Source organism: Ptychodera flava, chromosome 18 (genome assembly GCF_041260155.1).
Source record: "Ptychodera flava strain L36383 chromosome 18, AS_Pfla_20210202, whole genome shotgun sequence".
NCBI classification, from domain to species: domain Eukaryota; kingdom Metazoa; phylum Hemichordata; class Enteropneusta; family Ptychoderidae; genus Ptychodera; species Ptychodera flava.
The window spans coordinates 29,085,436-29,108,320 of NC_091945.1; the positions used below are offsets into that span (position 1 = coordinate 29,085,436).

General features: G+C 36.2%; 2 protein-coding genes across 2 annotated transcripts in view; both read right to left on the bottom strand.

The window, feature by feature from the left end:
- Positions 1-2,947: 2,947 nt before the first annotated feature.
- Positions 2,948-8,884, bottom strand: LOC139117322 (uncharacterized). The gene is made up of 3 exons (XM_070680335.1): positions 8,594-8,884; positions 7,677-7,752; positions 2,948-6,625 (listed from the first exon to the last, which is right to left on the bottom strand). Exons 2-3 carry the CDS (start codon positions 7,733-7,735, stop codon positions 5,365-5,367), a joined length of 1,320 nt encoding a protein of 439 aa, XP_070536436.1. The 5' UTR covers positions 7,736-7,752; positions 8,594-8,884; the 3' UTR covers positions 2,948-5,364.
- A 1,040-nt stretch (positions 8,885-9,924) lies between these two features.
- Positions 9,925-22,885, bottom strand: part of LOC139117699 (uncharacterized) — a 28,062-nt gene continuing 15,101 nt past the window's right edge. The window contains exons 5-7 of the mRNA XM_070680944.1: positions 22,506-22,565; positions 12,700-12,744; positions 9,925-12,171 (exon numbers count right to left, since the gene is read on the bottom strand). Of these exons, the coding sequence (XP_070537045.1) occupies positions 12,088-12,171; positions 12,700-12,744; positions 22,506-22,565 (189 nt within the window). The 3' untranslated portion in view covers positions 9,925-12,087. The remainder of the gene's footprint in view (positions 12,172-12,699; positions 12,745-22,505; positions 22,566-22,885) is intronic.

Consider the following 22,885-nt stretch of genomic DNA (forward strand, 5'->3'; position numbering starts at 1 on the left):
AATCCACCGCCCCAAGGCCGAAGAAACTGACCAGTCCCTTATTTAGTACAGTAGACATCAACACCAGCTTGTTTTGCAAGTGCTGATTAATACTTAGTATTTCTCCTTTCGCAGTCCCCATTCATCGTTGAGTATCAAGAAATTCCCATCAAAATGGAATACATCTTCAGTGGGATGTTCTTCAGAACTGTGAAACAGGTGCATTTGCAAATGAAACTGATCGCGCTTAATTTTGTGAGCGCGAATTATCGACGACAAAAATATGATTTGAAATTCTAAAACCCGATAAATTGATTAAATGGGCTGTTTTTGATTTGAAGAAAATAATCAAAGAAACATCTGAACGATGTTTCAACATCACGCATATGCACTATTTCCATATATCGTGTTAGCAAATTTGTGTACTACGGATTAGAGTTAAAACCATTTCCACTTCACTCCATGAGTTTTGTTCGTAACATGCGTTTTTTAACCATTCCTGGCCTATAAAGACATTGTCTGTACCAGTTTTTGTGAATTAATTCCAATTCTATATTTGCATTCCTCTGTCGCTATAAAGCGAGGTCTTTCGGACTTTGACACATTACAACATCGCGCCAGCTCGTGTATACCTTGCAGGTCGGTCAGTGTATGCGGTCGGTTAAAACAATGTGTGTACTCATTTGCACAGGAGTACTCCTGCGCTCTTGATATAAAAATAGAAATGTATGCTATTATCTCATAGGGTCATCAGCAATATCGCAATTACCCTAGTTTGACCTTTGCCATGTAAATACAAAGTATATGAAAAAGGTCGATAAGTTTAGATTATTCACTTCAGAATATTTAAGAGAAACACATTAAAGTATAACTCCGGAACTGCTATTCGGTAGAGATAATGCTTGTTTTTATAACAAAAGTGATTATTACGCTGTAATGATTACTTGTACGAATTTGAACCAAAATGAAAAAGGAACCGTACTGGCCTGATCACTGCACAATTCTTATCATGTACTTTGTTCGGCAGTATCTCGATGGGGCTACAGTTCCTTGACGATAAAAGTATTGACTATGTGTTTGTATACCACCAGCCTGCTGAGTGGCTAACTTGTTGACAGCGCTCTGACGTCATTACATGTAAAACCATAAAAGCTGTCCAATGGTGCAGACGCAGAGTGATGGTGTCATAAATGCTGTACACCAGTTTCAGCACAGCCACTTACCATCCAATACAGTCCAAACGATACTGAAACTGAACTTACTTGAACTCGTTTTGAAGACTTCCAGTTGCTTTTCCGTTGCGCCAGATTATGTATTGCGGGTAAAAATAATAAAAAACATTCACCATGAAGCTGCACTTTGCCGATGTCAACACCATCATAATATGGAGGAAAGAGTTTAAAGTTGCAATAAGTGTTTTATGATTCTTTTGATTACCTTTATGAAACAATGTCAGTCTTAAGGTTGGTTAGTGAAGAAGAACACATAGAACGTGTACAAGCACATTTAGGACAAAGTGTTGGATGGCTAGCTCTACAGAGATTGCAAACACCAAAGGAAAACAAAAACGAATCTCGGATATGGAGAGGGTAATGACGATGTCTGTCTCCATCAACATGATAAAAACATCCATCAAAATACTTGAGTGTCTGGGTGTTTGGTAATTGCATGCACGACATATCTGTATCAAAATCGAAAGATTTTTCAAGGCCACAGTAAAATTGAGAGAAGGGGATTGGGAGGGTCATGTTTAACAATTTTTTTAAAGAAGAGGGTCATATTTTAGAAAGGGGAATGGGGACAACATTTCAAATCGAGGACATGCTCCGATTTCCACCGTCCACCCCTCATAATGAATGGAAGCTTCGTTTATGGTTAATGATATGATCTTCGTAAAATTTATAGACCCTATTGGTTAAGTTACCTTCCGTTCATGCCAATAGCTTGCTAGAAAGAAAGAAGGATATACTGTCAGCGGAAATGGTTGCAGTCACTACGCAGGTAGGTGGTTTAGGGAAAGAGGGGGAGGGTACAAGGAAAATAGCGTCACGTTTACTACTTTAACGACTGGTAACAAACCTCTCATATTATTTTGACGGAACTAATTTATTTTCGTCTGATTTTTTGACTTCGTCCAGTAATAAATAATAGCTACTTACCTTTTTGTTATTTTAAGATCTTATTCTACGTCATGTTTATGAAGTTTGTGAAAAGGCTAAAATTTATAAATTAGTTCCGGTACTGTGAAATATATTCAAAATGGTACCATGAAAATATATGCACATATTAAGCATTCTTTGTGATACGTAAATGAGGTCTGGATGTTTAGTATGAAACTTGATGGCAATAAAATGTTGAAAAAACTAAAGAAATATACAGACAACTCAACAACCGAAATTTTAGGACAATTCTTTTACATTTTAAAATTCATTTGTTATCCATGTAATCGTCGACCTTAGAAGCTATCTGTTGTGCTTTTGAGAAAAAAATCTTGCAGGCAGATAGCTAAACTAAAATCAGAGCGAAACTTAACTTGCGACAGTTCTTTTACAGTTTAAACAAGTTCATATCTTTAGATGTAAAGGTCGACTTCAGAAGCTATTTAATTCGTTGTGTTTTTGTTTAATTAACAAAACGCATCTGGTCTATCATTAATTATATACTAATTCATAAAAGCATTATTGAATGGACTATGTCATGATATCATGTTAGGGCTCGTGGGAAATTACAACTAAAACTGTAAACGTTACTTACCGCATCAAGGGAAACGGCGTAGCTTTACTTCGACAATCGTAAGCGAATTTCTTTAGCTTTGCTCACAACTATCATTTTGCCAACTTATTTACTTTCCGGCTAATCTTAATTTTTGCCAAAAGTTTGCAAAACGGTGTTCGTCATCTGGTATAATTTCCCATTGATTATGATTGCTTCATGTAAAAAAGGCGCCATATTATCGCTGATGGCTATATTACAATTGTTTTTGAAAAAGATAAATTTATTCCAACATATATATATGTAAACAAATAAGCAAATAAAACAAAGCTACATAACTTTGAATGTATCAAGCGTTTGAACAAAATTACAATGTGACTTGTCTGAAAAAAATCAGTCATTTAACTAAAAAGATCATCAATAAATGCATTCAGGACGCATCCTTCTCCTTCAAGTATTACACTTGGCTTGTTACAATTTTAAACAGCAGGTACTAAGAAGAGCGCCCTCCCTTTTGATGAGGGGAAATTAAACCAAATCTTTTAGAAATACGCTGAGCTATCGACTATTGATTACAAGCAATATGTACGTAAACCGGGTGTTGAATTGTAGATCTCTCTTGCCTACGGGTCTCCTTTTTGACCTAATTTTTCCTGTACATGTCAAAGACCTTGATGTCAACAGATGGACTCTACATTAACACAGCTAGCGATGTTTGGTTGCTAATTTTTGTTGAGTTTTCTGCGTAAAGTTACAGGTTCTTGACTTGAAAGCAAGGAATATGTAAATTTTTGTCCAGTTTTGGCGACTGCAAGTTCTGCTTACAGAAATTGGTCGCTAAAAATTGCAGCATATTTTTTATTTATCATTTTCCTCGTTTTTGTCTTTTTTTAGAATATATGTTTGAGAATATAAAATTAATTTTTCATTGACGAATTTCACGTTTATTTAAGAACTTGCCTTCAAATTTTCATTGACTTCTCAAAGTGCCATAACGTCTTGCTTCTAATAAGTCTATAAACTTGATCTAGACGTGGAAACGTTTGAAATTCTCAAATTCTTCATGTATCGGCAGATAACTGACCGTTCAGAACCTTATAACAGTATCTAACACGTAATCAGTACAAGTAGAACATTTAAGAATAGGTCAATCGATACCCTTTATTTGAAAAGTCTGTCAAAACTCTTTCAAAGTCTGACTTTCTCATTCCCGTGCTATTTGTCTCTCTTTAAGTACGCGCGCGTGGGTCTGTCCTTCTTTCTGTCTGTCTGTCTCTGCCTTAGTCCTTCTGGCGTTAGGTTTTACTTCAAAATCGAATTATTCATACAATGACGTATTTCCTTTTAAATCCATTCTAAACGCTGTACGTATTATTGGATCATGGATAGGTGTGATTGATTATCCTACAAAGCTCATACTACTTACACTAGTTTTCTACTTAATAGTTACATTCACATTAATGTATTATTAACAGATTCATTGCTATGAGGGAATGCGCGTAAGGGAAAGAGATTCAGACTATCAATTTTTCGTCTACCACTTGTAGGGTCCACTAAGAAGCTTTTGTGAAAATTCACAATTTAATTTTCCAAAAAGAGCTAGCACAGTAACTTGATTTTGAAAGCAAATGGTGTAAATTTTCCTTGCGGAGGGTTTGAGAAAACGTTTTCGTTTTTTCAAGGGCGTACTACCTTAAAAGTAATGTCATAATAGTTCAACAATTCTCGAAGGAGGACGATTAGAAACATGGAGGATACTAATTATGTATCTATTGGTATTTGCGTGCTAATGATGCTTCAGAAAGAGTGACTGTTGTTTCCGTTATAAAGCAAAATTTCACAGTTGACTTTTTATCATTCATAAAAATTAGCAACAACGACAGCAATATACCCTAAAAACTTTCACTGAAATTGGGGCACATGATATGCTCTTCTAGCAGCTGTATTACTGTTCGTTTTTTGGTTACTTGATTTTCTTTCACTCGTCTTGGCCTGATGAGAGATACTGGGAATCTTCAAAGCATCGACTACACGAGACGTTCAGAGTTCGTTGTTACTACATCGACTTTTCTTGTTACACGATCTTGACAGGTGATATCACCCAAGATACGCTTCTTCCATTGTCTAAATATCTTGGGTTACTAGTTGACCCTTCTGACCTCCCCGAGTCCTTTTTATTCTTCCTGCCTCGTCCGTTGTAACCCCGTCCCATACTGTTTTAGAAAGTTGTTTTGAACGTCATCTTTTAGGTGTGGCTTTCATGTTTGATCATATGATAGATATGAATTAAAGATAAAATGATACATCCAACCATAAGGGAATGCAGTTCTTGATCTTGAATTGAAATGTCATAATTAATAATTATACGTCATTGTGACACGTTGCACACCCATCACGTGAAATTCTCATTATCCTTCATTAAGTGTTGACTACATTCATCACTCTTAATATGATTCAATATATTCTTCTTTCGTCCAGACTTCGTAAAAATCCTCGTAAAAGTAATTAGCGTTTTTATGCATTTGCAGCCAATATGGGTTTCTTGCTTATCGGCTTATCATTGAGATTTTGTTGTTTTAATTGATGATTTTGTGCTTTGCTTGTGCCGATGACGACTAGGTATGTAAACCTTTGTGTGAGAATACCTTTGTAACATCTGTTACATTCCGTACTCTATCTTAAAGAAAATAACCGAATTATAGGCTCAAAGATGGGAGGGTTGCACATATTTTTGAATTCCTCATGTGACTTCATTGATGCTGTGTATTCTATCAATTTGCGTTTCAATTCTTGGGCCAAGTCGAAGGTTTTGTCGTAATTAAGGAGAGCGTCGGTGATTGCCTTTCTCCATTCCTCAATGTCAGATGATTTGGAGAAGTCATTGATTCCCACGTTGACAACAACAGACTTTGCTTCAGAGGGGAACTTCTTCCTCAGAAGTTCCGCTAAGCCAGACTGCTTGGTGATCAGTGTTGGTATACCGACTGCCATGGCTTCAAGACCAACCAAACCGAATGGCTCAGTTCTAGACGCCATGATGCAAAGATGGCTCTGTTGGAGATCTACTCGAATCTCATCGTGTGATCCATACGGATACAGCTTAACATCAAGATAACGGCTGCTGATATTTTTCTTGAGGAATTTCATCGTTTCTTCTTGTTCCCCCTCGGGTACACCACGGATCACCCAGACCAGGGAGGTCTTCTGTTCATCGTACAGAGCTGCTGTTACCTTACTTAGAGCCGATGCGACCAGATCGTATCCTTTCAGCTTTTCAACCCCTTTAATTCGACCAAATGTTATCACTCTCATTCGACTGATGGTCTGCGATGGTTTCTTCATTTCGACGTCGAAGAACTGTTGCTCGGGTCTAGGCACATACTCGAAGTGTCGTGGCTCCCTCGGCAAAGCACGAAATTTATTCTGGAAGTGATCGAAAATCCTTGGCCCCACGCTGAAAACGGCGTCAGCATTCGATGCTGCCACAAGGATCTTACTTTCGTCTTCTTGCACTCTCTCGGGAGGCTTGTCTTCGTATATGTCGATGTCTTCGGGGATCACGTGATTAAAGAGGAAGACGCTTGCAGATGGAAATAGCTTTTTGATTTCGAACACGGCATCATTGGTGATTGGAACATGACCAATGACGACCTTGACATTTTTCAGCTTGCGAAGCTTCGGGAAGTAAGCTCTGTGTAGAATGAACCACGCAAGATCTGGAACTTTGTATTTTTCAGTGAGATTAGGATTGATAGTCGGCGTTATCAACTTAATGCCCTTCTCTTCTGCGTCTTTCTCGTCTGCATCGCTGGCATCCAGCACAGTGCTGAAAACTTCAACACCACTTTCCTTAGCAAGGCACGAAATCTCACGATGAACGGTCGATACACCGCCCTTACTTGTTCCCCACTCGTCATTGATTATTAAGACTTTCCTGCAAATGAGAGGAAGAGCCAGCTTCGATAAGAGGTTCGTGTGACTTTGAACTTGAATTATTTCCCTAAAGATGATAGTAAATGGGGGAAGACGTTTGCCATTGAACGTCGGGCATAATGAAAGCGAAAGGCATGACACTTCATTTCGCGTTGACTACACCATTTGTCATTCTTGCTGAATGTGATGGGACGAGATGGTTTCGCGTCTAGAGGGAAGCTCCACCACATGTGTGAATAACTTATAAGTGTTAAACAGCTGTCAGAAACTAAAGTAAATGAGAAACAGTATAAAGTTACAAGAACACTGAATTCATGGAATGATTATCAAACATCGATTCCTACTAAATGGATTTTGCTTTTTGCAAGGGTGATATTCATGTGTAAAACCATAAATTGTCCCTAAGTTAGCCGGCTTCATTTATCAATTACGGAAATTGAAAAATAAACTGGAAGATAAACGATACGTAGGTTCTAAAAGCATGATTGTTTGAAATTTTTAAAGTTAATATTGAATAGTAAAATGCAGTGTGTTCATCAACTCTTCAAAAACAATGAAACGTCGAGTGGTCGATGGATGAAAATCACGCCAGGAGCTTCATTTCAACAAACGTGATTGTCACACTGAGCGAAAGTACACTTAAGATAGAATGCACCTCGGGGACAAATATTTGGACGCTCAAACTTTCACAATTCTTTTTTGATCTACAACTTGTGGAGGTTCATTTTACATCTCTTGACATAATAATTTTTTTTAACCGTCTTACTTTTTTTGAAAATCGAAAATGTTATTTTTCTCCGTAGAGTTAACACGGGATGGCGGCCATTTTGAATTTCAAATATCGGTAAATCTTGGGTAATTTGTGTCCCTAGTGCTAAAATTTGCACGGTGACCCCCGATTTTTATTCTTTATTTTGATTTTGAAAGGGAATGATTGGAATTTTCCTTGAGGAAAGTTTGAGCAAAAGTTTAAGTGGTACAGTTTCGAGGCGCATACTACCTTAAAACAAACAAACAAACAAACAGACGAACAAAAATCTAAGCTATTTTACCTTGAAACAGCACGAGATATTCGGTGTGGGATATTTAGTATTCCACTTATATCAGCCATGATGTACAGTCCTCAGCCTGCAATTTATAACAAACGATCGAGGCATCCTTAATTACATGTCATTAATAAAAGTGACATTTGTCTAACAGACCTAATATACAGATCAGGAAATTTAATTATGGGCAAATGAAAAGAAAGTGAAATTTGATTACGCAGCATTAGTCAAACTTCCGACTCTCTTTAAATGACTGTACCTAAATTTCTTTCTGCAGCACTCTGTCTTTCCGACCGTGTGTTATTTTTCGCCTAATTTTCAAGCGAGGGATATCATTTAATAAGAAGGTTAAATTTTAAAGTTTATACAAATCGAATTGAAACCGATAAAATATCAGATGATGAGTTCCTATATTAAAAATGCGTGTCAACCCAATTTAGTCAAACGAAGTTTTTTGAAGCATAAAATACAGGTACTCGTGCCTGCGCAGTCAGCTGTGGATACAATGGTGTGATAAAAGTGTGTGTTTGTGACCTGAGAATTCATTCAGATGTAAATGCTCTCGTGCCCATAGTCAGTCTTCCAACAACCTTGTGTCATCTTTGTGTTATACGTTGAAAGAATAGTTCACCACATTTTGGTATATCAGGGAAATATTGTACCGTGGCACTATACATGCTTCAAGATCTATCTGTACCATGTCACTTTTACATGCTTGTAGATCTATCTTTTTCTGAAAAGATGTAAATTGTAGGTTGTGTACATCCTAAACGTGATCACAGTACATAGACCGTAGTGTAGCAGCGTTAATAAAGAGACGGATAAACGCCATGAAATCGCTCGATTAACCTTGCCTTCGCAGCGATCGTAGGGAAAAAGCTGAAAATAGAGGTGTGTAGGTGCAAAGCTAAACTGTTACTCACCGACGGCGCTCATTAAAAACCACGGTATATTGTACTCTCCTTGAGTGTCACTCTTTATACCTCTTCACGGACGTATGCGCTTGCGCAATTCGTATTCAACCCTCGCCCTACTGCTTGACCTCAGTGTCGTCTGACCTAGATAAAGGTAGACCAATAGCGAACTCACAGACTATTCACGCCCTTGTAATTTCTGTGTAATTGCTGCCCACGCCTCGGCATTTGCTTTATGTACATTCGCTGGGTAGCTTTCTATGATTGACAACAATTTTACTGTGTTAGGAGCCACCAGACAGTAGGATACTATGAATTCCGGATGTTGGGTTTTTACCACTCCGAGTACATGGAATCCAGTTTCCGGATAATGCCATGACTCATGTGCTTCGAAAGTGAAAATCAAACGGAACCGTCTTTGTTATCATACATTTTATCGTCAGTCAGTAAGATCGCAGTAAATTTAAAGCTACATACAGTGCATTATGGATGCATACATAGCGTAGTTTAGTCATGTTTTTTGACTGGCCTTGAAAAACACTTAAACGCATGTACGTCTCCCCATGAAGATTGGTAATAATTGAGCTTGCTGGATACTTTCTGTCGTACGATCGCAAGTCTCTCAATGATTTTAATTTTAATGTTACTCTCACTGCACCCTTTAAAATTGAATAGAATGACAGCTGATTTTCAACCCATTGAACTAAATCACAGCACTTGATTTATTGATAACAGCCTTTAAACCAACAGGTGCCACATACAAGAGATTTATTTGTCTTTTGACTAGTCATGTGATGCTGGTGGAAAGAAAAGTTTTTTCCAAAAATGTCAGCCTTGACAATGCAATGTATCATCAACTTTAGTACAACAACTTTAGTACAACTAGTGATGTTCTTAGGCTCACATAAATTAACAGCGTCACAAGATGTGACAGGGGTTAAAGGTTATAATTAATTGAAAAGGTGTTCGGGCGTTGACATCGTCGTGAACGTGATCGTTTCATTTCAGAATAACACCAAATCATAACAGGCTGGAGTGTTTATGCAGATAAAGACTACTGTGACAAACAAACCAAACGAAATAAACCTAACGAAACTGTCTCCTGGGTGATTTTATACGAAAGATCTCTCAGTTTATTTTGAAGTCATTTTCAACTTGTCGTGTAGATCTTTTCGGAGAATCTGACTCTCCTATCCCTGATATTGCCCCTGTTTCCCCAACCTGCTTCTTTTTCTAACGGAGGGATGGGGCTAGGGGTTGAATGGAACATTTTATCTTCTGTCCGTTTGAACAACATGGCAAGGATAAAATATGCAACGCTACATATCAGTCTCTGAAACCGTGACTTCACTAATTTGAACAAACTTAAACAACTAAATGCAATTTGAATATATTGTTCAATCTTATATCCATCTACGTATTCTGTGAGTATCATACTGACAAAACAAACACGTACGTAATCAATAATGAGCAAAAAGTAATTACATACATGACTTTAACAGATTACAAAAATAATTGAAAGTGATAAGAGCTAATAATAATATGACAATGCAATATATTTGAGACAAATATAAAACGACTGAATATGTTCAATATACGTGTTACGTCACACCCTTAAACTGTAAAAGGATAATTAAGGAATTTTTTCCTAAAAAGTCGTTGCTACGCTAATCAATACCGTCATTTGGTCCTTAAGGTTATTTTTGACAAAATTCTCCCAAATCTAAATTATAAGTTGAAATTTACACTCTAATGATAATGTCTTAGAAACATGGTAAAAATTAAAACTAGTGAGTAACCAATCTCATAAAGACAAAATGATAATCACTGAATATATTCAATATACGCGTTACTTCACCTCTTGGCAACGAAAAGGATAATTGAGATTTTTCCTCAAAAGTATTGGTTCATTAAATGATACTGCCATTTGATTCTTAAGGTTATCACCCTAACTTGCACAACTTTACCAGAAAACAGTGTAAAATGGAAATGTATACTAGAAAGGTAATATCTAAGAAACATGGTAAAAAATAAAACTACGACTTAACATCAATACGTGTCGCTACACTTTTTTGGAACGGAAGCAGAGTATCGCAAAAATGTCAGCTAAGAAGTTGATATAAGATTTTACAATGGTGTCATCTGTCCTACAATCAATTAGAATTTCATCCCGATTTGTGTGCGAGTCTAGATCTACTAAAGTCAAAATCAAATGTTTACATAACATGTATATAGAAATGATAAAGTACAAAAAATACACGCAATAAGCATTTATAAGAGTTTCGGATCCCAAAATGCAATGGATATGGATAAAAACACCAAACAATTGAAAGATAAAATGTTTAGGAAACGTAGTTAAAATTACAAATTCTAAATGACTTCAATTCAACACGTGACTACAGTAATTGGAACAAAAAAAATAACTAAATGCATTTTGGACCTATTGTTCAGTCTAATTTTCATTTACATGTCTATGAGTATTATACTGACAAACCAATAAACACGTACATAGACAATAATGAGCAAGGAGCTGTAACAAACATTATCATGACAGTCTGAAATCACAAACAGAAATGAAAGAAATGAGCTGCAAATAATGCAATACCTTAAAAAGAAAGTTAAAACGACTGAATATGGTCAATATACGCATGACGTCACTGCCTGAAACTGATAAAGATACTATGATTATTATTATTATTATTAAACTTTATTTCAGACAGGTACAAGGACCGTCCATAGAACCAAAAAAGCTACACAGTACAACAAAAAAGTACAACACCAAACTACAAGAATTACTACTACTACCTCAAAAATCGCCATACTCTAATCAATACTGTCATTTGACCCTTTCGGTTATTACTTACAAAAATATTCAAGATCGCGGAGTAAATTGTAAATTTATACTGCGACGATAATGTCTTCGAAACGTTGATAAAAAATTAAAACTACCAACTAAGTAACCTCAATACATCGCGTTACTACACTTCTTGAAACGAAAAAAGAGTACTGCGAAAATATCGTGAAGTCGATATTAGGTTTGACAATAGGTTATCTGATTAAACGCTTAATTTAATTTAGCCAGATTATATTTGCATGTGAGTCTATATCTACTGAAGACAGACCAATAATGTGTAAAGTAACAAATATTTATAACTGTTCCCCATCCCAAAGTGCAATGTATATGGATAAAAAAAGTATACACCAGAAAGATATAATAGTACAAAAAACTTCCTAAGATTTAGAACGGCGTTATGAAATTATTATACAATTGTAGTTTTGGAAGGCGTTACCATATATATAATCTTAATATGAGCTAAGCCTTCTGTTTAATAATTTTACTAGTTTTGAGATCAATTACGGAAAAGCAGGAGGAGACGTGTCCGTATTTTTCATTCAAACTTAAATAAAATATTTGCCGAATATTATCTACTGTTTAACGATACAGATTCTCGATGGATATTTTTACGTTCCGCTTTCTTTTCACTTATCCTGTATTGTCCTGTTTATCCTTCCTTCATCAGACCATGTATCTTGCAGTTCTTACAACCATGAAACTTGTAGTACCGAACCTTGAGAATTTTGATCAACTGGATGGAAGAACACACAATATTTAAACAAAATTATGCAAAGGATAACTGTAAGCAATCGCATCGCCAACTCGATACTTATAAAATATATATTGTATTATTATACTGTGTTAGTTTCGTCAATGCGTTTTCTGATAAAGACTAAATTAAAGCTCACACTGGCCGAACGGAAACTGTTTTACAATGCTCAAACTCACTCCTCAACTAGCGATGCAATTAAATGTCAATAAGACACAGAGTTCTGAAACAGCAGGAAAATGTATAGTCAGAACTAGTTCAGAGATAGATGCATTAGTAGCCTAAGTATAATTGTGTTCCAAAGAGATTACGCACAACTTCTTCCCGCCACCCCATTCATCGATAAACATGTCTTATGATTCAGATAGTTTTTATTGTTCCGTAAGGTCCGTTCTTTTACAATGGCTGGTTACAGTCTCTAAATCTTTGACTGCGCAATTTGGCCGTGGTACTGTATGAATTACTGGAGATACACTGATCATTCATAAATAGTGAAATATTATTTTTCACCTGTTCGTACGATGGTTTGAAAACGTTTGGACTGGCCTTCTTCTGCTGTGAGAGAAAAGAAGTATTTGCTATGAGTTAAATACAACTGCCGCCTTGAGTGCCAACTTGCTCTGGAAGTAGACTCGATATTGACAAATTTTCAGATATATACCAATAATAAATGATAAGTGACAACTATACTGTTAGGTCATTCTCACAAATACTCTAACCCTCAATAAACCATTTGAATACTATAGAAAGGAAAAACATAACGGTACATCACTCTTAATCGTTATACCATCGAAAAGAAAAACGAGTAGCAAAATAGCGCCTACGCAAATTGCTTGATTTAATAAACCACTACACAGAAACCACGTTTCTACTTATGCATAATGCTAGTTTGTTATTTGTCAGTGACATTTACTTCATGGTTTCACCTATTTTGGTCGTTTTTTTATGAAACAAAGTCCTTACCAGCCTATAGCCGCCTTTGAATAACGACTTTGAAAAGTTGAAGAAAATATATACAAGGCTAATCTGAATTTCAAAGCAACTGTAACATATAAAACGACTTACAATGCACGCACAGCACATCAGTTTGGAGTTATTGCAAACAATATCTAGGCATTCCTATATGAATAAGATAATACTTGCATAGTTCATCGTCGGGTATTGTGTCCTGCTTTTATTTCACATTAGCAAGCAAAAAAGCAAACTTCATGAAGAATTTGCATTGGATACAACAGCTCCTGAGATTATTGCACTAGCCGTTATGGCATGGAGTGTAAGGAAGTAACTAATGTTGATTGAATTTCAATTATTGGAACTATGGATAAAAATGTGCCAAAAGTGCCCCTTTTCCGCTACAATAAGATAGTTTATTATTGCCGGAGATCTGTCCGACATAATGGCGCATTCAGTTCAAAAGCTGGAGTACTAAAATGAGCGAGCTTCCAAATGTTACATAGGCTTTCTTGTTTGGGGTATAAACCCCTGGCTCCAGCCAATATCAATGGCCAGATGCAAACTGAAATATTTTAATCTGTTTTCGCCTATTTTAGGGCGGCTAAAAATCGGAAAAAAACCTTTTACCGCCATAAACACAAATATTAATATAATGTAACATTATGGTACAATATATTCATATTGCACTCACCAAGTGGCTCGTGCCAATGTCGCACATTGTACTAAAATCCATTGCATACGACAGGAATCATTCTCTAATCATATAGTCAAGATTATAGAATGATTTCATAGGTTTAATAGGTTTCATAGGTTGTTGTCGTTATGGTGGGGTCTAAAAGTTCATCTTAGCTTTACTTTGGATTGTACACAGGATAGGAGATATTTCTAGGTGTGCTTTGTTCTTTATTCATTTAATTAGCTTACTTTTGTTAATTAATATTAATTTGAGCGTCCGTGCAGTAAACTGACGCGAATATGACCGCAATCGAGCAACACCTCCTCTTTTGCCGATCAAGGTAGACACAAACATGGTTTTGACTTCAGTTAGCTTATGTTACTGTACATTATCTTAATTTCAGCTTTACATGTAACATAAATCCTGTTATCAGTAGGTCGTCTCAAAGAGAGGAAAATAGCAAAATCTGGAAAACGGTAAGCTTAAGGGTAAAATCTATCCTAAGTGAAAGCTTCACGTCCACCCTTGAGTTTTTCAGTGTAATAAAGTCGAATTTTTCGGCAGGTTGTCAATCTAGCTTTGCTCTGGTGTTCGTAAAAAGCCATCTGTTCCAGTAATTACCACAGGAAAACTAAGTTAGATATCTCATGTTGTGATTTTTGTTGGTTTAAAACAAAGTGACAGATCACAACACGCTTGAGGTACCTTAAAAAAACCGTGTACATAAACTGCACGGCGGCTGTATGCAAATATTAGGTCTGCACTCTTGATGACATGTTGCATACAAATGAACCCTTGAAATCTGGTTGTTTATAGACATTTGGTAATTGATATAAATGCACTTTCTAAGCATAGGGTAGCTACGAGAGCACATGTGTAAAAGAAAACTTGAATACTTTTTTTCTAATATCGAACTAGCAATATCTGTGCATTTATAGACATTTGATAATTTTCATAAGTGTACTTGTTTTAGGAGAGGGTGTTTGAAAGTGCATATGTGTATAGAACTTTGATTTTGAAATGTCACCTAAAATGTTAATTCTGTATACACGAGAGTCTCTTAAAACTGTGAATATTTTTTACATACTAAACTGACTAAATTTGTGATTTAATAAGTGTTTGGCAAAATCAGGGTGTTTGGAAGTTATGATATGGACACCAAATTTGATAATATTGGAACTTCATCCAAAATTATTATTTCACTTCTCACCGTAGTTTCCGGGTAAACTAACGAATATTTTCCCTGAAAAAACAAGCTACTTATGTAATATGTAAGTATATATGTATATATGTAAGTGTTGTTAAATATTGACTTTTAGGCTATAATAAGTTTCTTGATAAACATTAATAGTGCTCTTTGGCCAAACTGTAAATGAAGGTAAACATTACAGTCATTGTCCCTTTTACAGTCATATAAGATGGATGACTTCCCTCACCTGTCAGGAAAACTGGACACAATTAATATATTTTATAATAATCAGGTGAATCTTTTGGCCATTTTTTTCTGTGTATCGACTGTAGTTTCTTGTTCTACTCACTGCCCACAGCACGCTTATGACGAATGAATTCTATTCCCGACTTGAATTCACTTTTAAGCAATAAAAATGTTGACCGTTCACATTAGTCTTTGCTGGACTTTTCATAACGCCTTAGGGAGTAGAATAAACAAAACCACCTACAAATTAGCCAAACGTTATAATTTGAAATTGAGAACGCAACTCATATTTCATATCAATCAGAGACAGTTTTGTTTCGAGTCTCCCCTTTCAGACCCAAAATCCTTTCAAATGCATACCCTTGATATTTTCAAGTCTCCCTGTAACATCCCGACCCCAGAGGTGTGTGTTTATGAATGCAGCCTGAAAATGTATACCGATTGACCGTGTTATGATTTTGATATCACAGATTCATTTTTTTTGTAAGTGCATTTCTTTAAGGCCAAGTTGAGCTGTTTCCGGCCCTGTTACACGATTTGCTTCTTGACTTAGCTCAAACAATTCATTCAATTGATGTAATTGATGTTTGCCCCGCTCCCAATCATATAGGTTCATATTGGCCCAGTAAAGGAATCATTAGTCAATATAAACCTGGATCAGATTCCTAACACAGTGACCTCTTCCCTGTTGACTTTCAGATCAATCAATTATACTTTTTTGAGAATCATCTTCAGATATCGTTCAAAAATTGGTGATAACTGCTGATTTTAGTATATTCTTAACGTACTGAGGTGAGGACACTTTTTAAAGTATGACTATGCCATTTCTGCACCCGTATGCCATTTGTGAAAAATGTACTAGCAAATCGTGCAATAAAGAGTTGTTTTAAAAAGACATAAATTCTACATCACCGAAATTCCCACAAATTCATCTTAAAATTATTTTTAAAGAAAGTTATAACTCTTTTATTGCATTTAGGTTACCTATACAATGAAATAACTTAGATTTTGGACAAATTTCAGTGAACATTTTGGCCATCTGTCTCAAATTGCTGGGGAGGCCTATGATAGGGGTCGACATCGAGATAAAATCACCTTTTATGAGTTTTTGCACAATTAAAAATTTCGATAGAAGTACAAAGTTGTCTGAGCAGCTTTCTAGTGTCTGTAGTATAGAGAAATCAATGTAAATGTTTCAGAGCTTTGGTAACATAGAAATTGAAGAAAATACGCAAAACAGGACAAATTCAACGCTCTCGGATCAAATATTTGAAACTTTGACAACAATAACCCATGCCAATAATAATGTGATCAAGTAACGTTCACTGACAAAGACAACAGATATATCACTGGCACAGTTTCGTTCACGTCTGATGTGTATATTTAACGGAGAAGCGACAAACTTTGTTGTTAAACTTTATTTTAGTTTAATTTTTGTACAATATTGGTCCAATATTATAGTCTGGTGCCGAAGCACAAAACCCAAAAATTTCGGCCCCACAATGGTTCTTGGTGGTTTCTGTATCTTCAAAGCCTACTGAATCAGGATCTGCATGATGCCACCCTGGCACCCTTGGGCATTTTAATATATTCAAGATGGCCGCCAAGATGGCCGCCAAAATATATAAATGGTAATATCTCAGCTCTATGAAATGTTATGAAAATGATTTTGGTGTCATTTGCCAGGTAAACAGGGCCGAGGTATTCATTTCTTTCATTTCCCAACATGTGCAACCCTTAATTTGCATACAAATACAAGATGGCTGCCAAAATGACCCCAAAAACATGTAAAATGCCATATCTCAGCTCCACGAAAAGCTGTTGGAGTCATTGTGGTCTCCTTTGCCAGGTAAATGGGGCTAAGGAACTCATATCTTTCATTGCCTGACATGTACTACCCTTAATTTGCATAAATATCCAAGATGGCTGCCAAAACGACCTCCAAAAACAGGTATAAGTATCATATCTCAGCTCAAAGAAAAGCTGTTGGAGTCATTTTGGTCTCCTTTGCCAGGTAAATATTAGGTCAAGCAATTCATATTTTTCATTGGCTGACACGTACAACCCTTAATTTGCATAAAAAATTTGCATAAAAATCAAAATACCTGTTTCAGTGTGTAAGGATCATATCTCAATACACTATGCCACTGATTTTGGTGTCTTTCAGCATGTTTTACGGGTCAAAATATTGGTATGTTTTGTTTATTTGCTATAAAATCAAGCATGAAAATCTGAAATCGATACTTAACAATCCAAGATGGCTGCTAACCTGGTTTCCACAACATATATCAAGGTACATCATTTAAAGCCAAAATGACCACCCAATATCAACTATGGCCTCACAAATGGATGCCACAAAAACATTGAGTCGTATCTTAGCCAACCAAGCATTCTTGAGACCTATTTTGTTGTGTTTGGTCAGGTTTTATTGGTCACAGGGTTTTCATTGCTTGTTTCCTGAGCCGGAAAAGTTTTATTTCTAATGGAGGGATTTTTATCAACATTGCCGCTATAATGGTTTTCTAAAACATTACACCATATCTTAATTTATACAGCATCTTCGACACAAGGTTGTATGTGTTTTGGTCCGTTTGAGGGGTCATGGAATTCACATTTCCACTCACATAAATTGTTAAACCATCTATTCACATGAATTATATTATTCTTTTTTAACAATAAAGATTCTTGTCTTTTGCTACTTTTGATTCCATGCTATCCCCCTGAAGGTTTACCCTTAGCTTTGCAACCATCAATGCTGCTAACAATTTTACAGTTTCTGCGATACGGTCATCCGTAGGGGCATCAAGAATACCAATGTTTTTTCGCTTGATACTCATCCAAACCACTTTGAACAGTTTAATTGCAGTACAATTACCCAATATTTAATTAAAATTGTTGTTGTTTTTATAATTAAACATATATACACCTTGCTCCTCCGAAAGCAATCTTCATCACTAGTTCAAATCAACTACCTGACATCAAAAGGTCTATACTGATGAGCATGTGCATTTTTCCTTGTCTCCGAATGAAACCAAAAGTACATAACAGTGTTGATGAGTTTCCTATAACATCACTTCTCCGATAGATGAAATGTAGACTAACGTGTACTGTTTTGGTGACTTGTACAAGCTTTTATTGGACTTTGATAAGAAACATACCAACAACCAAAAATGTATGCAGACAAAGAGCCACAACTGCTAGGTGCCCATGCTGTGTCTTGTTATGGTGCAGTGGCCTACATGCTCGCTATTGGAGCCACAACACAGTAAAACTGCTCCTAAAAATAACGAGCATAACAACTTGCTCACACATATATAACTTCGACAAGAAAAAAATGAAAAAAGTGAATTATTAATGAACATGTAATATCCGCATATATAGATTTACCCATATATATCTCTCTTTTAATACTCTTCTGTTGTTGATTTTGCAAAACCTTTATTTTAGTTTATGATCAAGATCCCAATTAGGATACGACTTCAATAAAGGCTTACTTTACTTCACTTAACTTTATATATATATAAATAAGGAACTATATTGTGAACAAAGATCCAAGGTCTCAAACGGATTTCTGTGAGTTTGGTTGGCTGAAAGATGAATCAGTTAAATCACTTTGCACTTTTAGTTTTAGTCAAGGCTGAGCAGCTCTTTCAGAAGTGCATAAATTCATTCCCAATGGCTGTACAGGTGACCCTCCATATTCCACAGGAAGTTACAGGCAGTCTTTAACTCAACTGGCCGTGACATTTGTATTTTCTGCTAGTATAATATAACAAGCAACTACCAATATAAATGACCCTGCTAGTAACAAAAGCAATGAAGATGATGTTGTGCAAGAATCTGACCTAAACTTACAGTTCTGGTCGAAAACTTGTAAATGAGTATTTTTGGTACATTGTTACAGATAAGTATTATAACACGCGTCACCAAATGTTAAATGGTACGTAAACAGTTCATGTAATGTGAAAAGTGTGTTCCTTGATACCTAAAATACGGCCAAAGATTGGAATCAATGTCAAAGATGATCATTTAAGGCTAAATGCCTTTTTTGCAACTCTTTTTTAGGGCATTGATGATGTTTTGACTTCACTTTTGATATATATGTTGATTGTACAGTTTATTTGCAATTGACCGTTCAAATGTATCCATAGACACAAATTTTGGTGTCGCAAGCTAATCTCTAAATAGAGACTTGATATAATATTTTTGACACCATTATTAGCATTATCAGATAAACTTCCTCTTTTTGTAATGTTCTTGAAAGTATTTTCAGGTCAGATCACAAGAGATTCCAATTCTGTAATTAAGAAAACATTACCATACTCATCAAAATAGCTCTTAAGAATGCCTTATTGGTAAAAATGCAACTCACACCTCACTAAATCTAACATTGGTGTGTGTAATGCAATTAAACTGCTCAAAGTGCTCTGAATTGTGCGAAACGCAAGAAGTTGGTATTCCTGCTGCCTATGAATGACACTATAGCAGAAACTAGAGACTTGTTTTTAGCATGACGGCTGTAAAGCTTAAGATACAACGTCTGACGGATGACATGAAACCTTCTTGTCAAAAGTGGCAAGAGACAAGTATCTTCATTGCCAAATCAGAAAACCATGCCTGCAATGATAAAGGTATTCATAGAAGGCTTCTGCCTCACCCACTTGTGGTCATATATTTAAAGGGCAACAATATTAAAGATCCTCCTGAAAATGATCTGAGTGACTAAGTTGGTGCAAAGATAAACAAGACAGATGACTCAGGTTGGCTCAAAGATGACCAAACAAGTCACTTTTATGCAAGTGCAAATGCATTCTCAGCAAATTTGCCTCGAATAACTGAAGGTCATTTATTGTGGTTGATTTATAGCAAATGATAAAATGATCATTCACGTTGTATGGAAAGATACAGTTCATTATAACTTAATTTAAATGGTTGGTTCGACAAATCATGTGAATGGAAATTTGAATTCCATGACCTCTCAAACAGACCAAAATACATAAAACCTTGTGTCAAAGATGCTTGATAAATTAAAATACGGTGTAATGTTTGAGGAGACCATTATAGCAGCAATGCGGGTTAAAATCCCTCCATTAGAAGTAAGATTTTTTTCCAGTTCAGAAAACAAGCAATGAAAACCCTGCGACCAATAAAACCTTACCAAACACAACAAAATAGGTCTCAAGAATGCTTGGTTGGCTAAGATACGACTCAATGTTTTTGTGGCATCCATTTGTGAGGCCATAGTTGATATTGGTTGGTCATTTTTGCTTTAAATGAAATATTTCACATTTAGTATGCAATCTCAGCTAAGATATACCTTGATGTTTATTGTGGAAACCAACTTAGCAGCAATCTTGGATTGTAAGAATCCATTTCAGATTTTCATGCTTGATTTTATAGCAAATATAACAAACGATGCCAATTTTTTTACCCTTAACACATGCTGAAAGACACCAAAATCAGTGGCATAGTGTATTGTGATATGATCCTTACACACTGAAACAGGTATTTGGATTTTATGCAAATTTTTATGCAAATTAAGGGATGTACATGTCAGCCAATGAAAAATATGAATTGCTTGACCCAATATATACCTGGCAAAGGAGACCGAAATGACTCCAACAGCTTCTAATTGAGCTGAGATATGATACTTATACCTGTTTTTGGAGGTCGTTTTGGCAGCCATCTTGGATATTTATGCAAATTAAGGGTAGCACATGTCAGGCAATGAAAGATATGAGTTCCTTAGCCCCATTTACCTGGCAAAGGAGACCACAATGACTCCAACAGCTTTTCGTGGAGCTGAGATATGGCATTTTACATGTTTTTGGGGTCATTTTGGCAGCCATCTTGTATTTGTATGCAAATTAAGGGTTGCACATGTTGGGAAATGAAAGAAATGAATACCTCGGCCCTGTTTACCTGGCAAATGACACCAAAATCATTTTCATAACATTTCATAGAGCTGAGATATTACCATTTATATATTTTGGCGGCCATCTTGGCGGCCATCTTGAATATATTAAAATGCCCAAGGGTGCCAGGGTGGCATCATGCAGATCCTGATTCAGTAGGCTTTGAAGATACAGAAACCACCGAGAACTATTGTGGGGCCGAAATTTTTGGGTTCGACCAAAAATCAGGGTTTCTGCACCAGACTATTATACTTCCGATCAGGAGCTATATCCTGTGTCAATTACCCCTTTGACTCCCACGGTATTGTCAGGAACCGCTCATATACTCTCAATGTTTTCATGAACAACTCATCTTGTACCCCAGGTCTGAAGATGTGTTTTTGGACACAGCCCTAATACATCTGCGCCAAACCAGAATACCTCTAAGGTGTCCTGAGCAACGACTCTACAACTTCAGCGCTACTAGGCTGGTTAAGTGTGAGCGAGTCCAAGAGGAGCTGGATAATTTTCTTGCTTGATTACATATGAATTACAAGGGCAACACCTACGATGGTTTATAATCATGGGAAAAAAGAGGGCCGTCAGTTTGCTGCGATCCGTAAAGTTCAAGCAGAGTCAGAACATGCGCGAACTCTCACTTAGAGAAAAATCCCTTTCACATTTAACTCAAGACTTTAAGTGTATATAATCTAATCTAATCTTATCTAATCTAATCTAATCTAATATAATATAATATAATATAATATAATATAATATAATATAATATAATATAATATAATATAATATAATATAATATAATGTAATAGCACAACGCTAGCAAATTTTGTGATGACATCAGTCTCCCAAAATATTGTAGATAATGTGTCAATGATCATGTAAGATGGCCAAAGATGTTTTCTACATCGACAAATAATAGCAATAATGTACCTCCGACAGGAACACAAGAAACTAGCAGCCTTTGCAATACACGATGTACTCGGCTTCGCCTGGTACATCCACCGCGTGTCGTGCAAAGTTTGTTTGAGTTCATTATACCATCACCGGGTATTCCACTCTTTTTGACCAAGTGTACGCCATCTCTGCACTTGCTAACACGACGTCATAAATTGCATATATTATGAAGCAGTTAAAGCTCGTGAATTACCCGTCGATTGAGGTTGTTTATTACACGAAGATTACATTGATATACGATATACTAGTGCGCCGATCACTAGAAACTTGGAAATAACATTTGAAAATGAATGCACAAATTATTTACAGCACTGAACAAAAGGAAACATGATCCAATGGTACAGCTACTTCGGCTTTGATAGTTATATCTGAAAAATGGACTTACCATCATTGTATCTGCGGTATCATGATCGTCTGTTCTTTCTTGCCCAAGTTTGGGATCGCTCTAGTAAAGGGCAGAAGAAAGTACAACGTGAGCAATTCTGCGCAAGGAAAATAAAAACTAAGTTATGGATCTTTCTCAAAGTCTTCGCGCAAACTTTGGGGAATGTATGTAAACCGTCAGGAATTGCAAAAATACTATTGCCAATATATTACGTACAGAATGACTGCCAAGTCTGGCAACATACAGGGAAGATCACCCAAGCTGGACAGTTGCCTAAATGTTACTTGTTTTTTCTTTGTGCAGCACACGTACAGGTCTTTCAGCTTGATTGTGAACAATTTCATGTTCATTGCGCACGTTTTTAAAAAGTACACACATAA

Coding starts and splice junctions, on each gene's coding strand:
- LOC139117322 (XM_070680335.1), bottom strand. CDS start 7,735: ATGGCTGATATAAGTGGAATACTAAATATCCCACACCGAATATCTCGT. Junction 6,626..7,676: donor ATATCTCGTGCTGTTTCAAG/GTAAAATAGCTT, acceptor TCTCATTTGCAG/GAAAGTCTTAATAATCAATG.